Source organism: Schistocerca gregaria, chromosome 1, assembly GCF_023897955.1.
Source record: "Schistocerca gregaria isolate iqSchGreg1 chromosome 1, iqSchGreg1.2, whole genome shotgun sequence".
In the NCBI taxonomy this organism is placed as follows: Eukaryota; Metazoa; Arthropoda; class Insecta; order Orthoptera; family Acrididae; genus Schistocerca; species Schistocerca gregaria.
The window spans coordinates 702,660,376-702,682,310 of NC_064920.1; the positions used below are offsets into that span (position 1 = coordinate 702,660,376).

The window sequence follows — 21,935 nt, forward strand, 5'->3', positions numbered from 1 at the left end:
TCCCGTCTTAATCAAATGCCGCCACACGCACTTACGTATGCAAGGCTGTCGTCTGGCGACGTAGATAGCATTTCCACGAATAAGGTGTATTACTGCTAGTAGCCTAAGCTTTTGCTGGCACCGGTTTGAGCTGAAGGAAGGAATATTAGAGTTAAAGTCCTGTCGACAGTGGAGTCATTACGGGCAGAGGCTTGGGCGGCAGCGAAAGATCCGGCAGTCGACTTCTCCAGTATCCTTTAAGACAGAGTAGGACTACTTTCAATGAAGTATTACGGCCGCCCCAGTCGTTAGTCAACATATGCAATTCGTTCGTTGTGGTCTTCAGTCCTGAGAGTGGTTTGATGCAGCTCTCCATGCTACTCTATCCTGTGCAAGCTGCTTCATCTCCCAGTACCTACTGCAACCTATATCCTTCTGAATCTGCTTAGTGTACTTATCTCTCGGTCTCCCTCTACGATTTTTACCCTCCACGCTGCCCTCCAACGCTAAATTTGTGATCCCTTGATGCCTCAAAACATGTCCTACCAACCGATCCGTTCTTCTAGTCAAGTTGTGCCACAAACTTCTCTTCTCCCCAATCCTATTCAATACCTCCTCATTAGTTACGTGATCTATCCACCTTATCTTCAGTATTCTTCTGTAGCACCACATTTCGAAAGCTTCTATTCTCTTCTTGTCCAAACTATTTATCGTCCATGTTTCACTTCCATACAAATACTTTCAGAAACGACTTCCTGACACTTAAATCTATACTAGATGTTAACAAATTTCTCTTCTTCAGAAACGCTTTCCTTGCCATTGCCAGTCTACATTTTATGTCCTTTCTACTTCGACCATCATCAGTTATTTTGCTCCCCAAATATCAAAAGTCCTTTGCTACTTTAAGTGTCTCATTTCCTAATCTAATTCTCTCAGCCTCACCTGACTTAATTCGACTACATTCCATTATCCTTCTTTTGCTTTTGTTGATGTTTATCTTATATCCTCCTTTAAAGACACTGCCCATTCCGTTCAACTGCTCTTCCAAGTCCTTTGCTGTCTCTGACAGAATTACAATGTCATCGGCGAACCTCAAAGTTTTTATTTCTTCTCCATGGATTTTAATACCTACTCCGAATTTTTCTTTTGTTTCCTTTACGGCTTGCTCAATATACAGACTGAATAACATCGGGGAGAGGCTACAACCCTGTCTTACTCCCTTCCCAACCACTGCCTCCTTTTCGTGCCCCTCGACTCTTATAACTGCCATCTGGTTTCTGTACAAATTGTAAATAGCCTTTCGCTCCCTGTAATTTATCCCTGCCACCTTCAGAATTTGAAAGAGAGTATTCCAGTCAACATTGTCAAAAGCTTTCTCTAAGTCTAAAAATGCTAGAAACGTATGTTTGCCTTTCCTTAATCTTTCTTCTAAGATAAGTCATAGGGTCAATATTGCCTCTCGTGTTCCAACATTTCTACGGAATCCAAACTGATCTTCCCCGAGGTCGGCTTCTACCAGTTTTTCCATTCGTCTGCAAAGAATTCGCATTAGTATTTTGCAGCTGTGACTTATTAAACTGATAGTTCGGTAATTCTCACAGCTGTCAACACCTGCTTTCTTTGGGATTGGAATTATTATATTCTTCTAGAACTCTGAGGGAATTTCGCCTGTCTCATACATCTTGCTCACCAGATGGTAGAGTTTTGTCAGGACTGGCTCTCCCAAGGCTGTCAGTAGTTCTAATGGAATGTTGTCTACTCGCGGGGCCTTGTTTCGACTCACGTCTTTCAGTGCTCTGTCAAACTCTTCACGCAGTATCGTATCTCTCATTTCATCTTTTACGTACAGGCTGCACAGAGCGCGAAGTTCCAATGACAGAAGCTCAAATGAAGATTAATGGTAGAATTAAATCAAATCCCACTATTTGACTGACACAACTGAACAGGAAAGCAAATGACCTTCAGTCTTGCGCAAATACAAATCTATGACAATGTTCACATGATCACCACAAAATGTGAATTTTCAAAATGATTAACAAAGGAGGACAACTGTATGAAAATGCAGTTTTTCATATTAAATTGTTGATGGCAGGATCACTACCACATAAAAAGGAATTTGGTCACGAAAACGAATTAGTTTTATGGTATTTGTTCGAGGCCGATCAACTTTTAGTAACGTATGACAGAGCGGAAATCTGGAAGTGTCTGAAATGAGAAGTTGTCACAGGACGATGGCGAGGTCTGCGAAGAGTGAGTTACTTAGAAATGCTTGCATGCTGGCACGACCTTGTGGTCTTTAAGTCCAGTCAACGAAGGAAAATCAATGGAAAACATCTGTGTAGTCACCAAATTTTGTACAGTGTTTTGAACAACTGCCATATTTAATTTTGTCTCAAATACTAATAGTCTCCACATAGCAGGAGATGGAGAAATCGCAGATTATTAAAAATATTGTTTTAAGCCTACAAAATCTTTAAATGAAGTAGGTTGAGAACAAATATTAAACGTGTATACCGTGTCCAAGTGCAGCTGAGTGGTATGAAGGGCTAAATTGCGTTCCGTGGATGTAAAGGCTTCGAGTAGGTGGAAGGGGGCAGGTGCACGTGGGTGGTAGCTGTGCGAGAGAATCGTAGGTCACAAGATTGCGGTCACGCATTTCCCTCCTTCCTAGGTCTGCAAACGGAAGATCGAGCAGGTGATTCCCCGCTCGATTTTTCCCACTACGTCCCAGGAAGAAACCAGCGCGTATCACAAAATTATACCGACCGTGCACAGCACACCTCCATGATTCTGAGCAGCCGTCTTCGGTTGTTTGCAGATGACGCTGTCGTTTATCGACTAATAAAGTCATCAGAAGATCAAAACAAACTGCAAAACGATTTAGAAAAGATATCTGAATGGTGCGAAAAGTGGCAGTTGACCCTAAATAACAAAAAGTGTGAGGCCATCCACATGAGTGCCAAAAGGAACTCGTTAAACTTCGGTTACACGATAAATTAGTCTAATCTAAAAGCCGTAAATTCAACTAAATACCTAGGTATTACAATTACGAACAACTTAAATTGGAAGGAACACATAGAAAATGTTGTGGGGAAGGCTGATCAAAGACTGCGTTTTATTGGCAGGGCACTTAGAAAATGTAACAGACCTACTAAGGAGACCACCTACACTACGCTTGTCCGTCCTCTTTTAGAATACTGCTGCGCGGTGTGGGATCCTTACTAGATAGGACTGACGGAGTACATCGAAAAAGTTCAAAGAAATGCAGCACGTTTTGCATTATCGCGAAATATGGGAGAGATTGTCACAGAAATGATACAGGATTTGGACTGGACATCATTAAAAGAGAGGCGTTTTTCGTTGCGACGGAATCTTTTCACGGAACTCCAATCACCAACTTTCTCCTCCGAATGCGAAAATATTTTGTTGACACCGACCTACATAGGGAGGGACGATCACCATGATAAAATAAGGGAAATCAGAGCTCGTACTGAAAGATATAGGTGTTCATTCTTTCCGCGCGCTATACGAGATTGGAATAATGGAGGATTGTGTAGGTGGTTCGATGAACCCTCTGCCACGCACTTGAATGTGATTCACAGAGTATCCATGTAGATGTAAAGCTATATGTAGGAAGTACTAATGAAGCAAAATGGAAAGAATACGGCAAGTTGAAAAAGAGAGGGTGGGAGAGAGAGTGAGATATATACGTCCATATGTTAAATCCCTTCCATCGAAAATTTCTCCATACCTTCTCTGCGTTACCACAGATGACGTGGCACTGATCTCATTTGTACTTTTAAAGATTGCAGTACACGCGCTATACCTATCTGCTTCCACCGCCCTGAGTGGAATGCAGAAGTTCTAATTAATGTTCGCCAGTCTGCAGTCTTCTATAGTTGTTTTCCCCTGCGCAGAAAACAGCGCGTAGGTCGTGAATCCGTATCTTGAGTTTGCAATAAAGTCTTAGCGAGGCTCCGATATTTTAGAAACAAATTTCCACTCGCTTTTTATTAGCAGAACACGAGAAACTTCAGAGCCACAAATAAATTCCATTCTTCTATAAAATAATGAAATGCGTATTTCCGTAATTAGGCCTACTATCACACTGTTCACAATTGCTTGTCCAAATAAGCAGACTTTGCTAGTAAAATTGCAACTGACACCTACTGCGGCAGACAAAGTGTCTGTCCTCCGACACTGCCCAATCAGCTCTAACATTTACAAACTACACATTGCTAATTAAGTCTTAACTGATACCGACTACGACAGACAACATGTCTATCCTCCGAGACTGCCGCACCAGCTCTGATCTTACAGCCGAACCACTTCGCCCGCCATCCTAGTTAGGTGAGATAAGAAGATCACCGAAATGTTTCGTCTGCCTTTTCGTGTAGCCGTTGTTTATTATTCTGCTAGTTATTAATGCTTGTGAAATAATGGAATGGTAGCACGCTATTGAGAGCTACTTTAATATGAAATGGAAGTAAATACGCTCTTTAGTTTTTTTAAATATTAATAACAGAAGATCATCGTTTTGGCGCGCAACTTCCGAATGCAGGAGCCAATCATGGAGAATGACCACAATTTAGGCGATCTTTCTCACGACACCCAAACCGAACAAACCATCTGTCATCGGTACCTCACACCACAATTACGTCATCTTGCCATTGCTGCCTACTCAGCAGCTGTAAGGAGAGCTTCTTGTATCCAAATATGATGACTGTAAACCCAGAGATACAAGAGCATATAGATATCTTGTGAAATTGTTAAAGGGTAAAAACAAACTGGGTACCATAGCAAATCTTTGCTTTATTGTGAATAATAAGGTAACTATGAGTAACTATGAGTAACTATGAGTAACTATGAGTAATACAGTGAATGAATTGTCCTACTAAGGACTAAAGTGAAGCCAGTGACAACCGACATTGTACAGGTTTACTTGCAGGAAATAGAATGCACGTTCTCACTGAAAAATTTGTCATATCCAGATCTAGTGATTCCACAAGAAGCAGAGGTAGGAAACTAAATGTTCATCCAGGTATGAGCATTTCTCGTGCAGATTTTGTCATGAATGTTTCCACAACTTCTGCCAACCATTATAGTGCCTGCAAGCACCAGATGTCAATTGGTACCCAACAAGAATTCAAATTCCTAGAGGTAAGAAGAGAAGTAGGGAAATTAAACCTAAATTTGCACCGTCAACTAGAGAACAACCTAGAGACTTCATTGTGGTGAAATCCATCACAGAGCAATGCCACCGAACAAAATTCTATGTGGGAGAAATCATGGGTGTACCAAAGGATAAGACAATTGAAATAAAGCTTCTGAGGAAAAAAGTATGGGAAAAAGTGACCATATTCCATTTCCCTCAAGTGAATGACATTCAAAATGTTCTCTACACTGATATTGTTTGGAAAATTGACATGTATCAAGACGTCAGAAGAGGAAGATTTGTCTTCCCACACCATCCGAGATTGTTGACATTGCAAAAGCCCGATGAGAGAAAATTAGCGATGAACAGTGTACAAAGCTGTGTATAGATTTGTAAGACAATTATTATCATGTTATAGTTCATTAAAATAGTCTTATTTTCAGAAAAAGTTCCTGAATTTAAAATAAAAGTTTTTCTCTACAAAACTTTTTTGTATGGTAGCGTGTATAACAAAAAGAATTTCTGCTTACCATACTCATTTGTGTTATTTCCATGTCCTGTTTCACCGCCATATTTTGAACACAAATAAATGTCTGTCCCACTTTACCCAATCTTAAACAGTCCCTCTAGCTAACATTTAAAAAATATGAATCCTAACCTAGTGTAAAACATTGTTAGAAGATTATATATTTAAAGTTTCATAAAGTTTGGAAACAAAATTGGTAGGTAAATTTACTAAAAACCCGAAAATCTGTTCCACTTCACCCCATTCTATGGTAACATATCACATTACATCTAGTATTCCCTTTTCAACAGGAGTGTATATTATCTACATTTATCATAAATTAACACTTTTTCCACTATTTCCAGAATGAGATTTTCACTCTGCAGTGGAGTGTGCGCTGATATGAAACTTCCTGGCAGATTAAAACTGTGTGCCTGACCGAGACTCGAACTCGGGACCTTTGCCTTTCGCGGGCAAGTGCTCTACCATCTGAGCTACCGAAGAACGACTCACGCCCGGTACTCACAGCTTTACTTCTGCCAGTACCTCGTCTCCTACCTTGCAAACTTTACAGAAGCTCTCCTGCGAACCTTGCAGAACTAGCACTCCTGAAAGAAAGGATATTGCGGAGACATGGCTTAGCCACAGCCTGGGGGATGTTTCCAGAATGAGATTTCCACTATTGTTAGCTACTATAAACTCAAAAAGTAACTAGTAATTTTTACCACATTTTTTTTATTGTCTTAATAGAAATCTCATTTTTTGCTCTAATTGCTCAGTTCTTAGGGGGAATTACTAACATTTTGAGTCCAATATATTGAAAGATAATCAGCTGGCCTAGTTTAAAGTTATTTATTAACTGCCCTCTAAAACACTGCATCAGCCACATATGGCACCAGTGCAAATGCTGTTCTCAAACACAGGATGAGTTAGTTGACAGCCATAAACAGCTGTAAATCGCCCTGACCATTGTCAGATGACTGGGAACTGTTATGAATTGATATGTTGGGAGAGCTCCCAAGAGTCACGCAACAGAGGTACCACTCTCTTCTGTTGGTCCTGTCTCCTCTGCAGCAAGTACAGTATTTGTTATTATTTGTCCAGTTGACTGCAAGTGTCCTGCCTGTGATAGGTCTAAGCATTCAGTACAGGGTAGATAGGAACCAGGAGGACGTTATACCAGTCCTCCTAACTGACAAATCCGAGGTGCTGTCTTCCACTGAAATTGAAAAGTGTGCTAGTGGGACTCACTTCACCTGTTGTGAAACCAGCTGTGCCCTGTGTGAAGAGGAGGCAAACAAAAAAGGGTAGGGGTCTATTAATCATTGGCAGTTCAAATGTACAGTGAACAATGGTACCTCTTAGGAAAATGGCACCAATGGACAGGAAGGAAGATCAGGTGCACTCTGCATGTATGGCTGGGGGCCTTATTCAACATGTTGATGAGGCTATTCCTGCAGTCCTTGAGGAAACAGGATACATCCAGCTGCAGATTGTAGTGCACGGTGGAACAAATGACATCTCTCATCTGGGCTACAAGTTCAAACATGGATCATTCCAGTGATGGGCACAGAAGGTTGAAAAGGCCAGCCTCGTGCATGGAATTTCAATGAAGCTCACGATTTGCAGCATTGTCACCAGAACCAATTGTGGCTCCCTGCTTCTGAGTTGAGTGGAAGGATTGAACAAGAGACGCTGGAGGTTCTGTGAACAAATAGGCTACAATTTCCTGGCATTTTGTCATAGGGTTGAGAACTGTAGGATCCCCTAAATGGGTCAGGTGTGCAGTGTACATCAGAGGCTACTATGTATGTAATTGATGGTATGAGGTGCACACAAGGGTTTTTTAGATTGGGCTGAACTTCATCAACTCCAGGAACTTGAAACTTTGAGCACAGGAACTTGAGGATATAGAGGAAATATAACCCATGTTTAAAAGGAAAGTTGTCCAGGCACTGGATAGATATGTACCCAGTACAACAGTTCATAATGGGATGGAGCCTCCATGATATACACTTGCTGTAAAGAAACTTCTGAAGAAACAGAGGCTACTGTATAATAGGTGTAAAACAAAGCATGGGTCTATAGATAGAGAGGTGCTGAATGGAATACATTTGGCTGTCAAGAGAGCAGTGCATGAGGCCCTCAATGACTACCTTAGCAGAATAATGTCAAATGATCTTTCACAAAAACCAAAGAAATTTTGGTTGTATGTAAAGTCTGTAAAATCACACCAGAGTTAGTGTCCAGTCATTCAGGGATGAGACACAAACTGAAACTCAGGCTAGCAAAGCAAAAGCAGAAATGCTTAACTCAGTTATCAAATGTTCTTTTACAAAGGAAAATTGAGGAGAATTGTCTCAATTTGAGAAACAGCTAGAATCGTTAAAATTGAACAAAGCTCCTGGGCTCAATGGAACTCCTGTCAGATTCTACACTGAATTTGTGGCTGAATTAGCTCTATTTTAAATATAATCTATCACAGATCCTGTGAGCAAAGAACTTTGCCCAGTAGTTGGAAAAAAGCACAGGCCACACCCATTTACAAGAAGGGCAATACAAGTGATTCAGAAAACTTAGAACATATTCTGAGCTCAAATATAATGACACAACTTGGAAAAATGACCTCCTCTATGCAAACCAGTAACAATTCCAAAAACATCGATAATTTGAAATCCAGCTTGCACTATTCTCACATGACATACTGAAAGTTTTGAATCAAGGCAATCAGTTAAACACAGTATTCTGTGATCTACAAAAAAGCATTTAACTCAGTACCACATGTATGCTTATTACCGAAAGTATAGTTTTATGAGGTATCAAACGAGATTTGTGACTAGATTGAGAATGTTTTGGTAAGGAGAATGCAGCATATTATCTCTGATGGAGGCTCATTACAAACATAGAAGTAACTTTGAGTGTATTCCATGGAAGAGTGTTGGCATCCTTACTTTTCATGCTGTTCATTAATGATCTTATGGACAACATTATTTTGCAGATAACACAGTTATCTATAGTGAAGTACAGTATGAAATAAGATATATTTATATTCACTCATATCATGATAAGATTTCAAAATGGTGCCAGTTTTGGCAATTTTCTTTAAAATGTTCAGAAAAGTAAAATTGTGCACTTCACAAAATGATAAACTATAGTATGCTATGACTACAATATCAATGAGTCACATCTGAAATCAATCAACTCATATAAATACCTGGATGTAAGACTTTGTACCAGTTTGAAATAGAATGATCACATAGTCTCAATCATGGGTAAAACAGAAAAACAGATGTTAGACTTCAGTTCATTTACAGAATACTGGGGAAATGCAGTCAGTCTACAAAGGAGATTGCTGGCAGGTCACTCATTTGATCCACCCTAGAATATTGCTCAAGTGTGTGGGACACATACCAAACAGGTCAACAGGGGATATTGAAAATATAGAGAGAAAGGTAGCATGAATGGTCACAGGTTTGTTTGGTCAATTGGAGAGAGTCACAGAGATGCTGAGGAAACAGAATTGGCAGTCTATTGAAGATAAACATAAACTATCCTGAGAAAACCAGCTTACAAAGTTTCAAGAACTGGCTTTAAATCATGGCTGTAGGACTCTATACAACCCTCTACAGCTCACTTGCATGCAGATTGTGAGGACATGATTAGATTAATTACAGCATGCATGGAGGTATTTAAACTGTCACTCTTCCTGTGCTCATACATGAATGAAATGGTAAAAACCTTAATAACTGGTACAATGGCACATACCCTCTGCCATACACTTCAGTAGTTTGCAGAACATACATGTAGATGTAGATACTGATGTAGACATTGATGTAGACTCACAAATGCCTATTCCTTTGACAGTGTGTGTCATGTTCAAAGAGTAAGAAATGGTGTGAGGAGGAGTATGGCATTTGACCAGATTATTGTAAAGTTTGGGAGAACACTGAAAAGGTAGATTGATATTTTTTTAGAAAAAATAGTATGGTGGGGTTCATAGAAGGGCATAATTTTGGTCAACCATTATCTTGATGTAGATGTTGGCTATTATAATCCTGGCAAGAGTACTCCTGAGTATCTAGAAGTACAAATCATTGGTTTTTAGGGAGTCAGTAGGATGAAGACAGGGAGAGACATCATGAAGAATCCACTTCAAACTAAGTTGGTAGGATATCATGAGAAAAGAAGGCATTGTATATTTAGATAATGTACCAGCTTTTGAAGGTAAACGTTTTTCAACAATTACAGGATTATAGAGGAGGGATCATCAGAAGAGTGACAAATGTCCAAGTGTCGTTATTGCTATTTTCTTGTTGTTGGTTCCAAGATATATCAAGGTATGGAATTAGCCATCGGTGAGACACAGAATGGTAACATGTGATATATGTAAAAGAAAAAAATAAGATGAATCTAATATCTCTGATAAAAGGAACAGCTTTGCAAGACTGATATAACTTTCAAGAAATTTGTTCTTTCCCAAATGCATATGTAATTTATCTTGCAAGTGACAACTAATATCATAAAATATTATTTCTGTTACAGCTTATGTACTATGTGGCTGCCCCCATAAAAAAGACAGGATAAAATATGCTGGATATTACAATGCAAATAAGAGGACTGTTACTGTAGAAACTCCCAGATCTGGAATACAGCGAAACAGTAAGAGGTTTACACCAAAGAATGGTAGAAGAAAGAGAATCCCTTCACAAGATGATTCTTGTTCTGGAACAGACAGAACGGAAAGATGTATAAGGTAAAATTACTTATATTCATGATTGTACTTAAAGAGAGTTTTCTGTCAAGGTTGTGCCTGGAAAGTGTTATAACTCATTTAAGTCATATGTATGATGTGATTAATATCAGAGCAGATGGATGTTTTTCATGGACGCAGAATCCTAAATGTAGTTGATGTTAGATGAGGTATCCTACATAAGTGACAAGATATTAGGTTATAACCACAGCCAAGTCAAAAAAACCTATGAAGTTTTTCAATAATGATTATGAAGTAGCTCATAGAAACTAGTGTACATTTTACTGTTTAACACAGCAAGGAATCAGTATGGCTCCCAAATGAATCTGATGTGGAGTCCACACCATGAAAAAATCTCAAATCCCTGGCACCAGGGCAGAGAAGGGTGGCTACATATTACTGGAGAGTTGTCTCTAATTCAGTTGATCTGCATTGTAAGTCTTTCACCACCACTTATTTTCTGACACCAGCAGCTCTTTTCTGTAGTGCCTACTCATTAGTATTAATCTAATATTACTGGTTCTCCATAAAATACCTGAACACAAATTTGGTTTATCTTCCCTGTAGTTTGTTTACAAAGGCAGATAATTGTAGGACTGGGTGAAAAGCCCAGGGTCTTGGCTTATTTCTACAAAATTATTTCTCACAATTATTGATACCTCAATGTAACTACACTACTGGCCATTAAAATTGCTACACCATGAAGACGATGTGCTACAGACATGAAATTTAACTGACAGGAAGGCTGTGATATGCAAATGATTAGCTTTTCAGAGCATTTACACATTGGCGCTAGCGGTGACACCTACAATGTGCTGACATGAGGAAAGTTTCGAACCGATTTCTCATACACAAACAGCAGTTGACCGGCATTGCATGGTGAAACATTATTGTAAGGAGGAGAAATGTGTACCATCACATTTCCGACTTTGATAAAGGTCAGATGGTAGCCTATCGTGATTGCGGTTTATCGTATCACAACATTCCTGCTCGCATTGGTCAAGATCCAATGACTGTTAGCAGAATTTGGAATCGGTGGATTCAGGAGGGTAATGTTGTGCTGGGTCCCAATGGCCTCATATCACTAGCAGTTGAGATGACAGGCATCTTATCCACATGGCTGTAATGGATCGTGCAGCCATGTCTCGATCCCTGAGTCAACAGATGGGGATGTTTGCAAGATAACAACCATCTGCATGAACAGTTTGACAACGTTTGCAGCAGCATAGACTATCAGCTTGGAGACCGTGGTTGCGGTTACCCTTGAAGCTGCATCACAGACAGGAGCGCCTGTGATGGTGTACTCAACGGCGAACCTGGGTGCACGAATGGCAAAACGTCATTTATTCGGATGTATCCAGGTTCTGTTTACAGCATCATCATGGTCGCATCCGTGTTTGGCAACATCACGGTGAACGCACATTGGAAGAGTGTATTCGTCATCGCCATACTCACATATCACCTGGCGTGATGGTATGGGGTGCCATTGGTTACACGTCTCGGTCACCTCTTGTTCGCATTGATGGCACTTTGAACAGTGGACATTACATTTCAGATGTGTTACGACCCGTGCCTCTACCATTCATTCGATACCTGCGAAACCCTATATTTCATCAGGATAATGCACATCCGCATGTTGCAGGTCCTGTACGGGTCTTTCTGGATACAGAAAATGTTTGACTGCTGTCCTGACCAGCACATTCTCCAGATCTCTCACCAATTGAAAACATCTGGTCAATGGTGGGCGGGCAACTGGCTCATCACAATACGCCAGTTACTATTCTTGATGAACTGTGATATCATGTTGAAGCTGCATGGGCAGCTGTACCTGTACACACCATCCAAGCTCTGTTTGACTCAATGCCCAGGCGTATCAAGGCCATTATTACACCCAGAGGTGGTTGTTCTGGGTACTGATTTCTCAGGATCTATGCACCCAAATTGCATGAAAATGTAATCACATGTCAGTTCTAGTATAATATATTTGTCCAATGAATACCTGTTTATCGTCTGCATTTCTTCTTGGTGTAGCAATTTTAATGGCCAGTAGCATATATTCAAGCTCTCTGAATGACAATTTTGAAGCTACAACAAAATCTAAAATTTATGTCTTATGTAATCCATGAAGTGCTTTGTTTGAGACACATTGATACAGGGAATGGTATAAATTCAGGAACAACAGACCCAAACCTTAACTCAAGGTGAAATCAAAAATGTTTCTAATTTCCACTTATAAAAGTCCTAGGGCACTGATACAACCAATAATGGCCCATGTCAGATATTTCTGTGATACAACAATGGTCACATAAAACAAAGTACCCGACAACTTGATGTCTGATAAGCAAAAGAACAGTAGCAATTACAGTATTTAAAATCAACTAAACAAGGTGGTAATAACTCCTACTGCCGTGGTACACACAAGATATAAAGTATTTACTTGTCACAGTGCTAAAAGAGCATTTTGGAATACTCATTGACCATTTTGACATTGGTTAATTAGGTGTATAATAATAATTTGCTCAGTCACAATAAAGTAGTATTCCTCTTTTATCCATTAGATGCGAGAGAGCTGCATACATTGCTTTAGTATTTGTTTCTCTAACATGAAAACTGTACTTCTGCAGAGATAGGTTTGTATTCATTGCCTGCTACAGATTCTAGGAGCCTGTAAAATGGAAATTAGAGACAGCCAGTTGTGTCTTTTATGTCAAGACAAATGCTAGCTTTGAGCAGGAAAGAGATTTTGCATGTTTTCTTTTTATTCATTCATTCATTAGGCCACAAGCCAGCTTTCAAGCTAGTTAAAGACCAAGAAAGTTTTAATAAATGAATAAATTTGCTGTAGAAGTTCAGTAGCTCCCTAACTTCCTAAAATTTTTGATCTCTCTAAATTGTCACTTTTTGATATTATATGACACTATTACAGTGTCCTTCATTGTGGCCTGTAGATACTGGGTAATATAGAGAAATAGGACAATGAACTAAGACAATATTTTATATAGTTTGCTTAGATGCAATAAAAAATGCAACAGCAAGGGACTTTATTAGTGCTTCTCATTACAGAACATGTTCCAGTGAGTCACTAAATGGAAACACTAACTTCAATAGACAGAGGTAGCAGTTTAGTTCTTAACCCAACAGTTAATATGAATACAATCATTATCAGCATATTTAAATGTCTTAGGACTAAATATATTTGTAATAGATTTAGATATTTGCTACATCTGCCATGCAAAACTTAAAAAAAAGGATGTAAAGCTAAGAAAAGGGAACTAAGATGCAAGCTGGAAACTTCTGTTAAGTATATTCTTCAAAAATTATTGAGGGCAACCAACCTATGCCCTACTCTGTCCCTCCCTTCTGATGAATAAACTGGTAGCAGAGTGTGGTTGCAAACAAGAAATTTCAGTTTTAATTAATTTATTCACTGAATGAAGAAAATACATTAGATGCACTTTACGACAATGCACACAGTCTACATAAACTAAATTGACACTTAGCACAGTGGCTTACTGGAGTAACTGTAAATTAAAAATGCCACTACAGTCACTTCTATCAGCCATTACACAAAGTGTTAACTTAATTTGTGCAGACAGTATATGCACACTCAATGAACACAACAAATCCAAAACATTCCCTCTACCAAAGATGTACACATATCAAACAAATCACAAGAAGACAGTATAGAACTGTTATCCTTTCACTACACTTCAGTCTGCAACTTTAAATATTTTCAATCCTTGTGATCATTTTTCAAAATTTTGTTTACCCAATGATTTTGTAAAAGTGTCAGCTAACTGATTTTCTGTAGCAATGTACATAATATTTGTTTTCCTTTTAAAATATAAGTATCTAATAAACTTATACTTAATATATATATGTTTTAGTCTTTTATATTCCATTTACAAAAAGAAGCAATACAAGACTGATTGTCTTCATAAATTATGAGTTTTTCAGTCTTCAAAATTTTTAGATCACAGAGCATTCTCAAACCACAAATATTTTACAGCACATTTTGCAAGTTATACAAATTCTACTTCTGTAACAGGCTACTTTAAAGTACCTCATCTTTTTAGTTCTCCAACTTACAGTGTTAATAAACAGCTTGATTTTCTATGTGAGCTCTTGGCACAGTCATCATCAGAATAAGCTATGACAGTTTCATTGTTTTCTTCATTTTTATAATGCATCCTATAATCTGCAGTGTCCCTCCTCTTTAAATTTTTCCAATGGACAACTTTGGTAAAGATTGAAATACACTGAATTGCCAAAGAAACTAGTATAGACATGCATATTCAGATACAGAGATATGTAAACAGGCAGAATACAGCACTGTGGTTGGCAGTGCCTATATAAGACAACAAATGTCTGGTGCAGTTGTTAGATCAGTTACTGTTGCTACAGTGGCAGCTTATCAAGATTTAAGTGAGTTTGAACATGGTGTTATAGTTGGTTTACGAGTGATGGGACACAGCATCTCCAAGAGAGTGATGAAGTGGGGATTTTCCCATACAACCATTTCACGGATGTTGCGTGAATATCAGGAATGATCCTGCAAGAATGGGACCAATGACAACTGAAGAAAATCATTCAGCATGACAGAAGTGCAACCGTACTGTAGATTGCTGCAGATTTCAGTGCTGGGCCATCTACAAATGTCAGCATGTGAACCACACAATGAAACATTGTCAAGATGGGCTTTTGGAGCCAAAGGACCACTTGTCTCCCCTTGATGACTACCAACACAATGCTTTATACCTCACCTGGGCCTGTCAACACTGACATTGGATTGTAGATGACCGGAAACACGTTCTCAGGTCAGATGAGTCTCATTTCAAATAGCATCTAGTGGATGAATATGTACAGGTATGGAGACAACCTCATGAATCATCCATGGATCCTGCATGTCAGCAAGGGACTGTTCAAGGTGGTAGAGGTTCTTAATGGTGTAGGCATGTGCAGTTGGAGTGATATGGGACCCCTGATACATGTAGATAAGACTCTGACATGTGACATGCACATAAGCATCCTGTCTGATCACCTGCATCCATTCATGTCCATTGTGCATTTCAATGAACTTGGGAAATCCCAGCAGAACAATGCGATACCCCATGTCCAGAATTGCTAAAGAGTGGCTCCAGGAACACTCTTACAAGTTTAAACACTTCCAGTGGCCACCAAACTCGCCAGATATGAATATTATTGAGCATATGTGGGATGCCTTACAACATGCTGTTCCGTAAATCTCCACCCCTAATAGTCTTATGGATTTATGGACAGCTCTGCAGGATTCATGGTGTCAGTTCTCTCCAGCACTACTTCAGACATTAGTAGAGTCCATGTCACATCATGTTGCAGCACTTCTGTGTGCTTGTGGGGGCCTTACACATTGTTCAGGTGTACCGGTTTCTTTGGCTCCTTGGTGTAATTAACAGCACAGCTTAAATCAGGTCATGTTGTTTGAGCTAATGATGCAATCATTCTATTAATTCTCTGTAAGGCACTTTATCATACAATCTTGTTTGTAATTCAGTACTAGGAGTGTGTTAACTGGCTTGCATTCATTCATATCAAACCTCTTCAATAGGTTTTCCAAGTAAGTTTTCTGACTCAAAATTATTCCATCTTCACTCTTATGTGTCTTAATTCACAATAACAGAATGAAACCTACAAAATATTTCATTTTAAATTTACCCTTAAAGCTAATTTGAATTTTTCAATTTTCATCTTATCATTCTCTAAAATGATAACAATAGCTGCATACAACAAAAAATAAACCTCAGTGTTTAAGTTCCTATAAGTATATAGACACCTATCGGCACTGATTTGCACAAAGTGTAGAACTTTGAGAAAACAAACTTCTCAGACATGAAATTCCAAGATCCTGAGGCCATCTTTAAACCATAAATTGCCTTGTTTCTCTTACATACAGTACCTGGTTCTACATAAAGTCCTATTGGTATTTTTATGTAAATTTCTTCAGCTAAATTTCCATGAATAAAAAAAACCTTTTATATCTATTTTATTTGAAATCAATTTTTCCTGATACATAATGGCAAGTAATGTTGGGAGTTGTTTAACCTTGCTACAGAAGCATGTTTTATTATAGTTAATACATTTTCTTTGAAAACAACCATGAGAAATAGTCTTATGTTGCCTACATCATCATGTTTCAGTTTAATAACTCACTTGGTCTCAATGGTTTTCTTGTTCTTGTTTTCAGCTAATTCAAATATATTAGATTAGATTAGATTAGATTAGATTAATACTTGTTCCATAGATCATGAATACGACACTTCATAATAATGTGGAACGTGTCAGGTTAATGAAAGATGTCTGTACAAGATATTACATTACACAAAATATTGCATGACACTAATGCTTAAGTTAGTTTTTTTCCCTCCCTTAATTTATATCTAGAAATTCAGCCAATGAGTAGAAGGAGTTGTCATCTAGAAATTCTTTTAATTTATTTTTAAATGTTGGTTGACTATCTGTCTGGCTTTTGATGCTGTTTGGTAGGTGACCAAAAACTTTCGTGGCAGCATAATTTACCCCTTTCTGTGCCAAAGTCAGATTTAACCCTGCATAGTGAAGATCATCCTTTCTCCTGGTGTTATAGCTATGCACACTGCTGCTACTTTTGAACTGGGCTGGATTGTTAACAACAAATTTCATAAGTGAATATATATACTGTGAGGATCCCTAGATCCTTAAATAGATGTCTGCAGGATGACTGTGGGTGGGCTCCAGCAATTATTCTGATTACACGTTTTTGAGAAATTAATACTTTTCTACTCAATGATGAATTACCCCAGAATATGATACCATACGAAAGCAGTGAATGAAAGTAGGCATAGTAAGCTAATTTACTGAGATTCTTATCACCAAAATTTGCAATAACCCTAATAGCATACGTAGCCGAACTCAGACGTTTCAGCAGACCATCAATGTGTTGCTACCAATTTAACCTCTTATCAATGGACACACCTAAAAATTTTGAAAATTCTACCTTAGCTACAGACTTCTGTTCAAAGTCTATATTTATTACTGGAGTTGTGCCATTTACTGTACGGAACTGTATATACTGTGTTTTATCAAAATTTAAAGGGAGTCCATTTGCTGAGAACCACTTAATAATTTTGTGAAAAACATCATTTACAATTACATCACTTAGTTCTTGGTTTTTGGATGTTATTACTATACTAGTATCATCAGCAAAAAGAACTAACTTTGCATCTTCATTAATATGGAATGGTAAGTCATTAATGTATATCAAGAACAGTAAAGGACCTAAGACCGAACCCTGTGGGACCCCGTACTTGATAGCCCCCCAGTTTGAGGAATCAGCTGTTGTACTAACATTACATGAACCACTTATTTCAACTTTCTGCATTCTTCCAGTTAAGTATGAATTAAACCATTTGTGCACTGCCCCCCTCAAACCATAATGATTTAGCTTATCTAAAAGAATTCCACGATTTACACAGTCAAAGGCCTTTGAGATATCTCAAAAAATATCAATGGGTGATGTCTGATTATTCAGAGCATTTAATATTTGATCAGTGAAAGCATATATAGCGTTTTCTGTTGAAAAGCCTTTCTGAAAACCAAACTGACATTTTGTTAGTACTTTATTTTTACAAATATGGGAGGCTACTCTTGAATACATTACTTTCTCAAAAATTTTTGATAGAGCTGTCAGAAGAGAGATTGGGCGATAGTTGTTGACATCCGACGTATCCCCTTTTTTATGCAATGGTTTTACAATGGCATATTTCAGTCTATCGGGGAAAACACCCTGCTCCAAAGAACTATTACATATGTGGCTGAGAATCCTACTTATCTGTATGGAACAAGCTTTAAGTATCTTGCTGGAAATGCCATCAATTCAGTAAGAGCTTTTACTTTTCAGTGAGTTTATTATTTTACTGATTTCAGAGGGAGAGGTTCGTGGAAATACAGTTCTTTCAAACTGCACAGGTGTGGCCTCTTCTATTAGAAGCCTTGCCTCTTCTAGTGAAGATCTAGATCCTATTTTCTCCACAACATTTAAAAAATGATTATTGAAAACATTTTCAATTTCAGATTGTTTGTTAGTACACTTGTCATTCAGTTTTATGGCACTAAAGTCTTCCTGTGCTCTTGATTGCCCTGTTTCCCTTTCAATAATATTCCAAATTGCTTTAATTTTATTATCAGAGTTACTGATCTCAGACATGATACACATGCTTCTGGACTTTTTAATAACTTTTCTTAGAACCACACAATAGTTTTTATAATATTGAACAATTTCGGGGTCAGTACTCCCTCTTGCTGTCAGATACAGTTCTCTTTTACGGTTGCAAGATATTCTTATTCCTTTAGTTAGCCAAGGTTTTTTATATGTTTTCTTGGAATTATGTTTCACTGTTTTCTTTGGAAAACAATTTTCAAACACCCTTAAAAATATATCGTGAAATAAGTTATATTTCAAGTTTGCATCGGGTTCCATATACACTTCATCCCAGTCTAGCTCCTTTAGGCTTTCCCTAAAGTTTGCAGTATTTATATTGTTAATTGAATGCACTGCTTTGAAATTCTGATTTGATATACTGCATGGAGCTGTGTCATGTACTGTAACTAGCTGTGCACCATGATCTGAAAGACCATTCTCAACAGGATAAGCATTTATGTCCTTAAACTTATCTTGGTCTATAAAAAAGTTATCTATCAATGTCCTGCTGTTCTTTGTTATCAGAGTAGGAAAATCAATGACGGAGCTCAAATTGAAAGAACTGAGTAATACTACAAGGCCATACTTCCTACTACACTCTTTCAGGGAATCAACATTGAAATCCCCACAAATGATAATTTGCTTCCCCCTGTCTGACAGATAGCACAACAAAGCATCCAAGTTTTCTAGAAATAGCTGGAAATTCCCTGAGGGGGAATACTGCTTTCATTTATTACTCAATCTATTCTGCTGCTGGGAAGTTATTCTTCTTTGTCTGATCTGATGTAGATGTCACTGAAAGTCCTCAGAACATCCTTGATGTATACTTCTGCACTCACTTGTAATACTGCATAGTCTTTTATCTATGCCAGACATTTTCTTTCTCTGCACTTTTGCATATTTCAGGAGATCTCATTTATTCAACTTCATTATCACTTGATATATTGTAATTTCTGTAGTCATTAATATTCTCTTCATCAATGGTAACCTCATTGTTGTCTCCAAGAGAACCAATCTTCATTATTAAAATCAGAATGATTTTCATGAAACTTGGCTTCTCTTCCAAGAATTATGTATCTCTCTTCCAGACACCATAGCCAATATCCTCTAACACAGCGTCCAACCATGAAGCACTTCCCTGTAATAGAATCAAACTTTCCAACATTCACTTCTTCAGGAAGTTTTAAATATGCCACACAACCAAACACTTTCAGTTTCTGAAACTTGGGCATGTCACTGTACCACAGAGTAGCAGGAACTGTCACTTTTAATGTAACACATTGATGTTCCATTTATTAACAAAACAGCAGTCTGTACTGCTTCTGACCAAAAAGAGCCTTGTTTGTAATGTTCCTGTTCACCTACTCACTTACTTCATTTTGTTGTGGTGTAGCCTATATCTCACTGTCAGTTCATACAGGATTCCCTTCTCTTTAAAGAAGGTTTTCACTTCATTTGACAAACATTCACATTCATTGTTGCACTGGAATCTAGTAATCCTTAAACTTAAATGTGCAGTTGGCACAGTCAGCTCATATATAGACAGACATATGCTGATGATGTACCAATTATTAATAGAAGGAGAATTTCACTAGGGAAAACAATATGTGAACGGAAAGAAACCACACAACCAAGAGGCTTTATTGTCAATGAAATGAAGACTAAATACATAAATTTCATCAGGAAGTAAAGTAATAACCTGGTTAAACTATCAGCAGCTTGCTTCAATCTTGAACATGTGCATAACTATGACAGACAGTGATCTAATATTAACAGTACAAATTCTGATGTAGAGTTCCGTGCAAGATCTGTAGAGTAGTTCAGTAAAAGAATTGTTTCTGGAGATATAGAATGGAAGCTGAGTTGGAGTTCCTCATACTAGAAACTGACATTAGATTGGTAAAAGTAGGGGAATGGCCTGGTTTGGACATATCCTTAGGATGGATACCAAAAGAATGACAGTAAAGGTTTCTGAATGGAAACCAACTGGAAGAAGACAGAGCTTGTTGGATAGATGATTACAAAGGAAATATCAAATTCCTTAACGTCAGAGGATGGTGAGAACCATACTGGAGAAGGTAGAATGGAGGAACCTTGTTGAAGAGGCTAAGACCCATGCAGCATTGTAACGCCATGAGTCGAAGAAGTAGTATGGTGTATAAGTAGCACATAGTGCCATATTAAGTTACACACAAAATTGTTTTCCTTTTGTTTCGTGGCAAGAAATGACAGTGCAACTGAACCTCACAAAAGTCTTGAAGTGTGAAAAGAGCTTTTCAGTGTATTTATAAGACTGCAAAAGCTAAGAGGAAAGAGAAACAAGACTGCCCAACATTAATGCATCAAAGTAGTCCTTGCTACAGATTATGTGGCAAAACACAAGTCATCATGCAGTGGTCTGCTTAGCTGAAAGCTGTCAAGGTAGTGTCAACTTTCTCTCTCTCTCTCTCTCTCTCTCTCTCTCTCTCTCTCTCTCTGTGTGTGTGTGTGTGTGTGTGTGTGTGTGTGTGTGTGTGTGTGTGTGTGTGTGTGTGCGCGTACGTGCGTGCGTGCATGCTGTGTGTCACAGCTAGTTGGCATTGGGAAAGGATATCGAGAAACACATGCATCAATAATGAAAGAGAAATTCTGACAGCATCTGCGATTGGGCACTGAAACAAATCCAGTGGTGAAAATCTATGTAAGCCTGGGACTCAAACCCAAATTTCCCACTTTTCACAAGTGGTTGCCTTAACTACTTCATCTGTCCAAGAATACTTCTCATTTAACCCAAATTCCCTTATGCTGCACACTATATACATAGTGTATTCAGACATATCAAAAAGAACAGACACCATGTTGTTGTTGTTGTTGTCTTCAGTCCTGAGACTGGTTTGATGCAGCTCTCCATGCTACTCTATCCTGTGCAAGCTGCTTCATCTCCCAGTACCTACTGCAACCTACATCCTTCTGAATCTGCTTAGTGTACTGATCTCTCGGTCTCCCTCTACGACTTTTACCCTCCACGCTGCCCTCCAACGCTAAATTTGTGATCCCTTGATGCCTCAAAACATGTCCTACCAACCTATCCCTTCTTCTAGTCAAGTTGTGCCACAAACTTCTCTTCTCCCCAATCCTATTCAACACCTCCTCATTAGTTACGTGATCTATCCACCTTATCTTCAGTATTCTTCTGTAGCACCACATTTCGAAAGCTTCTATTCTCTTCTTGTCCAAACTAGTTATCGTCCATGTTTCACTTCCATACATGGCTACACTCCAAACAAACACTTTCAGAAACGACTTCCTGATACATAAATCTATATTCGATGTTAACAAATTTCTCTTCTTC

General features: G+C 38.4%; 1 protein-coding gene across 1 annotated transcript in view; it reads left to right on the forward strand.

The window, feature by feature from the left end:
- The window catches only part of LOC126365627 (protein unc-13 homolog 4B-like), a 93,044-nt gene that overhangs the window by 17,484 nt on the left and 53,625 nt on the right, over positions 1-21,935 (forward strand). The window contains exon 3 of the mRNA XM_050008162.1: positions 10,182-10,392. Coding sequence (XP_049864119.1) covers positions 10,182-10,392 — 211 coding nt within the window. The remainder of the gene's footprint in view (positions 1-10,181; positions 10,393-21,935) is intronic.